Source organism: Haliotis rubra, unplaced genomic scaffold (assembly GCF_003918875.1).
Source record: "Haliotis rubra isolate DU_JTF1 unplaced genomic scaffold, ASM391887v1 Scf113, whole genome shotgun sequence".
NCBI classification, from domain to species: domain Eukaryota; kingdom Metazoa; phylum Mollusca; class Gastropoda; order Lepetellida; family Haliotidae; genus Haliotis; species Haliotis rubra.
This window is the reverse complement of record NW_025765037.1, coordinates 2151595-2162503: the sequence shown is the minus strand read 5'-3', so window position 1 is coordinate 2162503 and position 10909 is coordinate 2151595. Positions and strand designations below refer to the sequence as shown.

At 43.2% G+C, this 10909-nt stretch overlaps 1 protein-coding gene across 1 annotated transcript; it reads right to left on the bottom strand.

Annotated features, from left to right (window-relative positions):
• Nucleotides 1–797: 797 nt before the first annotated feature.
• LOC124291577 (rho-related protein racA-like) lies at nucleotides 798–10908 on the bottom strand. Its single transcript, XM_046728599.1, has 11 exons — nucleotides 10839–10908; nucleotides 10220–10406; nucleotides 9473–9641; nucleotides 8531–8667; nucleotides 6882–6981; nucleotides 6039–6229; nucleotides 4815–5004; nucleotides 3622–3852; nucleotides 3288–3394; nucleotides 2443–2682; nucleotides 798–1907 (listed from the first exon to the last, which is right to left on the bottom strand). Exons 1-11 carry the CDS (start codon nucleotides 10859–10861, stop codon nucleotides 1695–1697), a joined length of 1788 nt encoding a protein of 595 aa, XP_046584555.1. The 5' UTR covers nucleotides 10862–10908; the 3' UTR covers nucleotides 798–1694.
• Between the last annotated feature and the right edge of the window lies 1 nt (nucleotide 10909).

The window sequence follows — 10909 nt, the reverse complement described above, 5'->3', positions numbered from 1 at the left end:
CACACAATCCAGTGGTTGACATCGTGAACCTCGATCTTCGTAACTGTGACAGTGACATGCATAAACCATGTCAGCGAGACCTGACCATCCGATGCCATTAGTCGCCTTTTTCAACAAGGCGGTGAAGAGCAATTCTATCCTGGGCCTAGATTTTCGAAGCTCTCTTAGCGCTAAGATAGTCGTAAGTTAATGTTAATGTATGGCACTTACGACTATCTTAGCGCTAAGAGAGCTTCGAAAATCTAGGCCCTGGATCTGAGAGAGCACAGTATGTCCAGTGACATTGGACCTAGAACCAGGTTTTAAAATGACCATATTTTCAGTCTTTCTTTGCCTTCCCTAGGTGTATTTACAATTATGTCACGGCCAGTCATCCTGTTGTTGCTGCAATACACTAATGGAATAACAAAACATGTCAACTTAATATTATAGTTTGTTGTTTAATATTCTAGCTATGTGGTGGCGGTCTGTATTTAATGGAGTCTGGACCATACAATCCAATGATCAGCAGCATGAGCACCGATCTGCGCAATTGGTCCGTTGGTGTGTTGCTTATCGCCGCACTCAGCAATATTCCAGCTATATGACGGCGGTCTGTAAATAATCGAGTCTGGACCAGACAATCCAGTGATCAACAGCATGAGCACCGATCTGCGCAATTGGGATGCGAAGACAAGCGTCAACCAAATCAGCGAGCCTGACCACCCGATCCCGTTAGTCGCCTCTTACGACAAGCATGGGTTGCTGAAGACCAATTCTAACCCGGATCTTCAGGGGTTTGTAGATGCAATAACACCTTGATATTACTCGTGTTTATTGCGAGTATATATATACATGCATGCATGTCACTATAGTTATATACAAAGGAAACGCTTTACAAGACATGGTTAACACACAATTTGAGCATCCACGTATACCAGTACCTTAATAGGTATCTAACATCAAAGTGAGTGAGTCTTTAACACGGCAGTCAACAGTATTTTGGTCAGTATCCGGACGTGGACGCGTATATTCTAGGTGGGAGAAATGACTGACCCGCCGCTGTAGGGTAACTACTTTTGAGATAATTATGAAGAGAAGTATGGTTCTGGCATACCCAGAAACAAACTCAGGACGAATTTGGGATTCGAACACAGTAGTAGGTTTCTGACACCCCTTTCTGACAATGATTTCTCCATATCGAATTGCGGCGGGTTGGTTGGTTGTTGTTTTACGCTGCACTCAGCAATATTCCAGCTATATGGCTGGTGCCGCGCCATAGACGACTGTTATTTTCCGCCTGTCTCTTTCACTCCATCAGCGTAGGATATAATAAACAAACGCAGGAGACATACTGGTTCACATAAATCAAGGCAACAATTTGAAGGCTACATTATGGCTTTCGGACCTCATGAATATGTACTGTCCACAAGAAGTTATGGTGCTCTTAACTTATCAACTTGTCGTCAGGTAGTGCCCAATTTTCCATATGTCAACATGTTGAGCAAACATAAGTCATAACGCGGTGCAGGTCAATGTTTTTTCAGCCTCTTCTTCAAAGAGAGGGTATATGCACGTGAAGCACGTGCTTCACGCAAACCAAACTAAGTCCGACACAACAATCGCTGTCCATGATGTCAAGTGATGAAAGTATTTTATATGTGATGCACTCGGCCAGCTCAAGCTTCTCATGACGAATCTGTTTGTGAAGTTGATCACATAACTGAACACGTTCCTCCTAGTTTCGCCACCTTCTTCTCATACTCCTCCACTTCCTCGAGGTAGGACACTGGCGGCCATCGGTTCTCTTCCACGTGGACCTTGTTATCGCCTTTCAACAAAGTGAACTCTGACCTCTCGGAGAAGGCAATGTAGTTGGACGAGATGAAATGTAGGCACCATTTAGACAGCTGGGAGGAGTTGTGAAGCTGCAATATATTATAGATGTCTGCAGTTAATTGACATGAAAACACAAAGTAAAGAAGTTTTACATAACCGGGATATTTACGACATGCCGTAAAAAGGTTGCTGATGCGACGTTGAGCAATGTTCATATACTCGACGTTAGGCGGGAACTCATGCCCTATATTGACTGACAGACCATGATGAATGATTGGGTAGTTTAATGCCACAGCTTATTGTCAGGATGGGAAGCATATCTCAGAAGGGATTCACACATGTGTATTGACGGTGTTGACACACCAAGAAACAAAATAGGACGAACTTAGGATTCGAACCCACACACCACAGATTTGTGAGAAGCCTATGACGTTATTCGGATGGCCACATTCTTCAAATAGTGCGGTAATATTCAAATAAACATTTTTCTTTCACCTTTAGTATTGAAACGACAAGCATAGACACAATCAATTCATCAGAGGTGTTCCTCATCATTGATTTCTTAAATGAGGAAATGAGTGTTGTTTAATGACGCGCTGTTATGATGCTGTTTAGCATCCCTACCTGAGCTGTCAGAAGGAGACCGATGACGTCGATTTCGGACTTCTCGATGTTCTTGGTACAGCTCCGGTCAACTTCCTTGGTGATGTACAACTCACACAGGTTCAAGAGGCGAGGCTGACAGTATTCATCCGCCAGGACCAATATCCCGACCGCATCACCGCCTTCAATGGGGGCATGGTCCGTGTAGAGATACTCCAGTAATGCCAGGAAACACTCACACGTTGTGTTTTGAACCTTGAGCTGGAAGAAAACAATTACAAGTTTTTCTACAATAAAGATAGCCAGTTTCTGTTTCATGCTGATACATTTCAAACACTTAATTACAGATGATAAAGGTTTTCACAGTTTTGAACTTGACCTACATACTTGACATACATACATGACACACATTGTTTTCAAATATAGGTTGATAGCTGACAAAAAAACTTTTAATTTTCTTTGAAGTCAGTGAACTTGAAGAACAGTGTGAGGACAAGAACAGGAGCCAAATACCACTTTCAAAATACCGTAGCTGATCTATACAATTACATAACCATGAATTTATTACCTACAGGAAACATGTATATTTTCCATATATCTATGTCTATATACAATTATACCAGATGAATTCGCAGAGTTCATGTTGTAATGTAGCACTGTACATAATGAAAGGCACTGGTTGGTCAGACGGTACTAATTTCCAGTGGAATGGGAGGAACTCCGGAGAAGACGAACAGTGAGTCAAACTATTTCTCTGGTCACAATGGTTCAGAGACAGTGGGGTTCGACTACGTGTGAATACGTATTACCTCCTCAGCTGATATGTGAGTAATACACAATGTCCGAAACACCTTGCGGGGACATACCTTACACTTTCCGGACTGAAAAGCCTCCATGAAAGCACCTCCAAACATGGCGGCCATAACGTCACACCGGGACATGAGGACAACCTTGTGAGCGTACACTTCAAGCCCTGAAACAGATGACAAGAAACAGTCAGTTTCTGTTGCAGAATAGATTATGAACAGTATCAAGAACAGCATTGAAATAACTAATATGAGGATCGTTCATTGTTTTACTGCCGTCTATTTGCATGTGAACATGATGATGCCATGCCCTGACAGCCAATTACAATGCCTTTAGAGTTATGAAATACATGCATATTATTCAGATCTAATGTTTTATATCCCGTATCCATACCTCCAATATCAAACACGACATCAGCTGACTCTGGCTGGTTAAAGTACAGCTCCTTCATCTTGGCCGCCGTCTCGTCGTTGAGAAAGGTGCCGATGCTGGGGTTGAGAAAGTCTTCGTCGTTCAACACGTTGCGGCAAATCGTCACCAGCTGGGGGAGTTTGAAGATCTTAGCCACCCTGATGAGATCTTCCAGGCGTTGTTCACTGACGTCATCCGGCAGTCGGGGAGTTCCTGTAAACCAGAGCAATGTTTTAAGTGCGCTACATCTTCAGTATCTGACGGAGCCCTGAAGATCAGGGTTATAATTGATCTTCAGTAACCCATGCTTGTCGTACTAGACGACTAACGGGATTGGGTGTCAGCTTCGCTGACTTGGTTGACATATGTCATCGTTTCCCAACTGCGTAGATCGATGTTCATGTTGTTGATCACTGGATTGTCTGGTCCAGATTCGATCATCTACAGACCGCCGCCATATAGCTGGAATATTGTGGAGTGCGGCGTAAAACAACTCACTCACTCATTCAGTATCTGACCCTACTTTGAAGAGAAAGAGTCCCCAGGCCCCAGGGTCCCGATCTACGACCTGTCGTAACTCTATAGTTTATCATAGGCTTACGAATGTGGTAGCGCTACGAACGCTTTGTGGATCGAGACCCAGATCACCAACCTGCCAATAGAGACGACAAAGGTTTGACTGCAGATCCGTGTCCCTTGAGAGTGCCAGGGCCTAGATTTTCGAAGCTCTCTTAGCGCTAAGATAGTCGTAAGTGCCATACATTAACATTAACTTACGACTATCTTAGCCCTAAGAGAGCTTCGAAAATCTAGGCCCTGGAGGTTATGATTTGCCCTAAATACGTGTCTACGTTTGTCCGCGCAATTCTCGTGTCCTTAAGTTTCACCAAAATGGTATTCGTCTATGACAGACATCCCTGCCGTCGTGTTCGATCATGAGGCTGACACGCCGTGACGTAACGGAAATTTTATTGAAAGTGGCGTAAAGCAAAACGATTTTGAGAAGGATCAGGATGTTCAAATGGTGCCACGTGATTGAAGGTCTGTCATCGTATACTAAAGCAACAAATCGTCCCTGGCGATCAGCCTGCAGACACACCGTAACTTAACTGATATTCTGTTGCAGGTGACGTAAAACAAAGTCACTCATAAAACGATTTTGAAACTAGGCGTACCCGTATAGATGAACTCCAGCACGTGTGTAAATATGGAGGCCGTGATATCAGCGCTGAGCTGAATAGTCACGTGACCTGGCTTGGCCTTGCAGTCTGTGTCGGACACAAAGTTGATGCCCTCAATCTTCCCAGAGTTGAGGTCTTCCCGGGTCATGGCCTCCGTCTCCTTGACTTTTGACAGCTGGTTGGTCTGAATAAAAAAAAACGCTTTTTCTTTAATATTTACTTACAAAATACCGTTGGTGCAAAGCATTGCTGGAAGTTCATAACCATGTCACCATCTAGCATTGGGGAGGTCTTTGGGTGTTCATCATCATGCCGATTTCAGGCCGTGAAGATCCGGGTCAGAACTGATGTTCAACATCCCTTGCTCTTCGTTACAGACGCCTACTGGAATCAGGTGTCATGGTCAGACTCGCGTGTCATCCAGTCAGATCGCTTGGATCGATGTTCCTAAGGGACCGTTCATAATTTATGGCCGTGTGTGTGTGTGTGTGTGTTTTGGTGTGATGATGATTTTATGGAGAAGCATGTACAATGTGGATGACCCCCCCTAAAATTTATGTACAAAATAAGTGCGCCCCCACCCCTTGCATGTCATGTACAAAGTCAATGACCCTCCCCTTCCCATAATTTCTAAGCACAATTTTAAACATGTTTTTATGTACACAATTGCTGACCCCTCCCCCCTAGTATGTGTGTACAAAATTGCTGACACCCCCCAGCTCCCAAGAACAATATGGGTGGGGGACGGGGGGGACACCCCCCCCCCCCCTCTCTTAAAATCATCATCACCTCCCTAGCCATATATGAACGGTCCCTAATGTCAATTACAGTCTGACGGAGACCCAGTTCTTTATTTACATTGACTTATAGAACCCTGGACTATCGCTTTGTGCGACGTTAAACAACAAACAAATGTAGTCAAATGATCCTTCCTTTATAGTAATGCAACAGATGTTAGACCAACGAAAGTACGTTATTCAGCATCACAATGACACATTCATACCTTTCTTTAAGTCTGTCTCACAGTCCCTGAACCACATTATTTTCCCTACTGCCAAGCCCTATCTGCAGTGCTAAAACCCTAAATAAAGCAAGTCTAGATTTCCCCAGGTTCAGGAATCTGAATCTCTGGTCTCCCTGGGGCTCCTTTTCAATTTAAATGGGCTTGTTTGTTACTATCAAAATTATATATATTCAGAGACTAAGCGTTAGTCTAACCTTTCTTGTAAATGGCAGCTGTAAGATTTGGGCGAAGAACTTTGAGGCTGAGGACAACATGATCTTGTGGGCGTCCAGATGGTGCCTGTCACCCAGGAGGAAAGTGACGTCCGAGAACTTGGGGTCCTCCAGGAGATGGTACCAGTGGTCAGCAAACTTGGACGTCTCTATCTCCGTCCACGGAGCCAGACCTTTAATAGTAGAATGATGATTGATACGAATAATCCAGTGATTGACGCTACTGATTTTACAGTACAGTGATATCGATCATTATGTGGTGACAAATATGTACTTATTAAACTCGTGAAAGATTTAGTATAAAACGTGATACCAAATCATTAACTCGTTTAATAAAAATGGTATCACAGAGAAGGTCGTATAGTATCCTCTTTGTATCTATGACAACAGTGCTGTTACAATATTGTTATTTTTCATATTTTGTTTTGCGTTATTATAGTCACTGGTCCAAAGGTAATATGAAAACAATATGTAGTTGCATCCCTTAGCTGGACTTGGATACGCTGATAAAGATTTGGAATTTCATATTGGTTCTGATTATGAGATACAAATGTTTCACTTAAGTATTTGAGGTCGACTTCACTGTGGAGCCCCATTGTCAAGATGATAGCACGATGAAACTGAATATGTTTTCAAACGACGCTCATCTCAACTCACTAATCCATTTCTTTTTTTATCTTGGAAGGGAGATAACTAATACGGCGCCGTCCACTAAAATGAAGTGAATTCCACAATATAACACAAACACTGTTTGGACTTGCTAAATACAGAGAGGACATTTCACAGTTACAGTTGATGTTCTATTTGTGTGGGGAGCGTACATACCGGCAGGGGGCATCACTGGTGGGAGAGGCAGGGGTTTCTTGGATTTCCCGAATAGCAGACTCTTCTTCGGTGCCGCAGGCTTATTCAGTCCAGATCTGATCTGAAAAGGGCACATGGTCATTATAGCCCCATCACACCACTAATACCACAAATACCACTTTCATGGTATTGTGTACATAGAGAATACTACACTCGGTCTCATTACATACGAATTATACGAAACGAGTGTCCTTCCTATGGTATCTGACCGAGCAAAAGCGAGGTCAGATAACATAAGAAGGTCACGAGTTTCGTATAATTCGTATGTAATGAGACCGAGTGTGCTATTTTATTTATTACCCACGTCTTACATGCATTAAATTGACAAAATAGCGTATTTTGGTTCATATTTTTGGTTTCAAACCGAAACCGGTTTCATAAAGAGGTTGCGGAAGAGTTTTGTACTGTAGTACAATATTTGCATGACGTCACACTGCAATGACGTCACTGCCTTGGTAACCGACGTCACGATGCATGTCAGTTGCCATCGCCTCGTACAGCCTCGTACAGTAAACTACTCCGTAGCACCGCGTTTCTTGGTTTGCAATTGCTTCATTCGGCTAACATCACTGGTGGAAACATTGCGCTTATGTTTTTCGAACGTATATAATGTCTCAGTTCGACTCACAATTAAACAGCGACACGGCAACGTTCGCAATGTTTACATTCCCACAATGCATTTAAGTTGTAGAATGAATGAATTCACGTGTTTGTTATGAATGAAAAAATAGTTACGTCAGAATGTGACCTAATTGAGAGGTCATCGGTTATCCAATCAAATCGTTAGAATCTCAGGTCAAGTCGTTACGACACAGGTCAACGCGATACGACACTCGTGTGACGTACGAGATCAGTATGCAACTACCCATACGTTGACCACGTGGGTAATAAAAGCAAATATTAAATAAAGTCCGCTTCCATATGCTTAATTCGTATCTGGAGTAGCCTAGTGGTTAAAGCGATCGCTCGTCGCGCCGATAACAAGGGTTCGTTCTCCTTGTGAGTACAAGGTGTGAAGATTATTTCTGGTGTCCCTCGCCGTGTTATAGTTGGAATATTGCTAACGGCGACATAAAGCCAAACTCACTTAATCGGCATCAAGACCCGTGAAGATCCTGGGTAGAATAAGTCTTCAGCAACCCATTCTTGTCATAAAAGGCGACTATGCTTGTCGTAAGAGGCGACTAACGGGATCGGGTGGTCAGGCTCGCTGACTTGGTTGACACATGTCATCGGTTCCCAATTGCGCAGATCGATGCTCATGCTGTTGATCACTGGATTGTCTGGTCCAGATTCGATTATTTACAGACCGCCGCCATATAGCTGGAATATTGCTGAGTGCAGCGTAAAACTAAACTCACTCACTCACTCATAAGAGGCGACTAAGGGATCGGGTGGTTAGGCTCGCTCACTTGGTTAACACATACCATCGTATTCCAATTGCGTAGATCAATGTTCATGATGTTGATCACTGGATTGTCTGATCCAGACTCGTCCATTTACAAATCGCCGCCATGTAGCTGGAATATTGCTGTGTGCGGCGTAAAACAACAGACAACAACCAACAAAAATCGGCATCAGGTATGAAGCGTCAGTAAAAGAACACTTACGGCTCCCTCAAAACATTCCTTCAGTCCGGTCAGGGCCAGAGCACTGGTGTCAAAGTACGTCATCCCAAGCGACTTCGCTAATGCAGTACCTTCTTCCCACGACACCGCTGTCTTATCTCTGGCGCCTCGGCGTAAATCTGCAAAACGGTATATATTGCTACAAGATATCAATATTGTTTGACAAAGACAAACAGAAAATAGAACGTTTACAACGCTTGATACACTTGGTACGAGGGTTGTGTGGCGCTCAGAAACAAACAACCTGATCAGGAGAATCTGGGATTCAAACCCGTTATGATACATTTCTCGCAAGTCTATTGGTCGCAACTCTGTAAAGAGAATTGCGGTGCCTAATTTCAAAGACACACGTGTCCCCCTTTTTAACCCATCTGCTGAGTTTATTTAGAAAACACCCTTAATTTTAATAATGCATCTCCAGGAACTTTTCTCCGAAATCAAGCTAGAACGCTGTGTCATATTAACTGACAAACCATAAATGCAGCGTTAAACCAAATTCACTCACTCATTAAAAGAGACAAATAAACCATGAGAGAAGAACCTATTTTGAGCCTCTCTCAAAAAGTGATATCCGTGAAGATCCGGGTTAGAATTGATCTTCAGTAACCCATGCTTGTCGTAAGAGGCGACTAACGGGATCGGGTGGTCAGGCTCAGTGGCTTGGTTGTCACATGTCATCGGTTCCCAATTGCGCAGATCGATGCTCATGCTGTTGATCACTGAATTGTCTGGTCCAGACTCGATTATTTACAGACCGCCGCCATATAGCTGGAATATTGCCGAGTGTGGCGTAAAACTAAACTCACTCTTAAAAAGTGTAATAATTTCTTGACGATGTTTAGATATTTATTTGAAAACAATATCTGAAAAAATAAATAAATATCAAGTAATAACCGAAAACATGTGAGAACGTATATTGCTAACCTGTTTTACAGCCGACGAGTATCTGGGGCGTGTTAGGGCAGTGGTGGTGTACTTCCGGGTACCACTTGTCTCGTATGTTCTCGAAGGAGCTTCTGTTCTTGACATCAAAACACAGTAAGAACACATCGGTCCCAGGGTAGGACAGGGGTCGGAGCCGGTCATAGTCTTCCTGGGGACAGGAAAAAAACAAATTCTTTATTGCATATCATAGGGGTGGGTGTGTGTGCAGGGGTGCCCCCTTTGTCCTGAAAATGTGAAACTCTCGTGAAAACGGGTGAACATGAACTGTGCAATCCCCACCACCACCATCCCCCTTTCTCGAAAAGAGGTATCGGTCCCTGCGTATTTCCGGAAATAAGATCCGGGTTAGAACTGGACTTCCGCAACCCATTAACGGGATCGAGAGGTCAGACTCAACATTTCATGGCACATGTCATTGTATCGCGTAAATCGATGTTCATGATATCAGTCACCGGATCCTTATTTTTTCGGCGCATGTTTTCGACTACTGGTGCGTATTCCCGGAAGGTCTTATTCCGTGTTTCAGTATTCAACAATCTCTAAAAGACTGACAAGCCAAATCGTTGAAGTCACCGGTTTGTCTGATCTAATGATCTGTGATATATCACATTGTGCCACTGTTCCATACGTACGAATTACGGGTTCCATGTTATTCATTGAGCGACAAACATTTGAGTCCAGACCAGACAATCTTTAAAATGAGGACAAAAAACAAGATTGCTTTACCTGCCCAGCTGTGTCAAAAAAGGCCAGGTTTACAAGTTTGCCGTCGAACACGACGTCGGAGCTGTAGTTGTCAAACACGGTCGGAATATACGATGCCGGGAAGGAGCCTGTATTGTATGCAATGAGGAGACAACTCTTCCCAACACCACCGTCACCGACAACCACAAGCTTCATATAATGCCTTTTACTGTAAAAAAAAAAAAGACCACAAATTTATAATGAAATAGACGGACGGACTGACGGGTGGGCGGGCAGGCAGACAGACAGACAGGCAAACTTACAGGCAGACAGAGACACATTGAGATAGATATAGATATAGCAGGTTATAAGCAGGGGCGGATCCGGGGGGGCCCCTTTCCCCGAAAAAATCCCTGAGGAGCATTTCCCCCTAACCTTGATTTGGACTTCATGATTTATATGCTTCCCCCTTCTCCAAAATCCTGGATCCGTCTCTGATAAGCATATAAGCAATATATATATAAAAGTAAATAAGCAATGATAAAATATATAAAAGATGAGTCCAGATATTTCTTCTTGACAAATCGGCACTTAACGGCCCTGCCCATATCAACAAACTGTCTTTGCACATTAAACTTGTATTAATAATATATTAACTTACGTGGCCATGTCCGAAAGCACCATATATCACACCGATTCAAAGCTGAATTAAGGTAACATGTGAATAAAGTA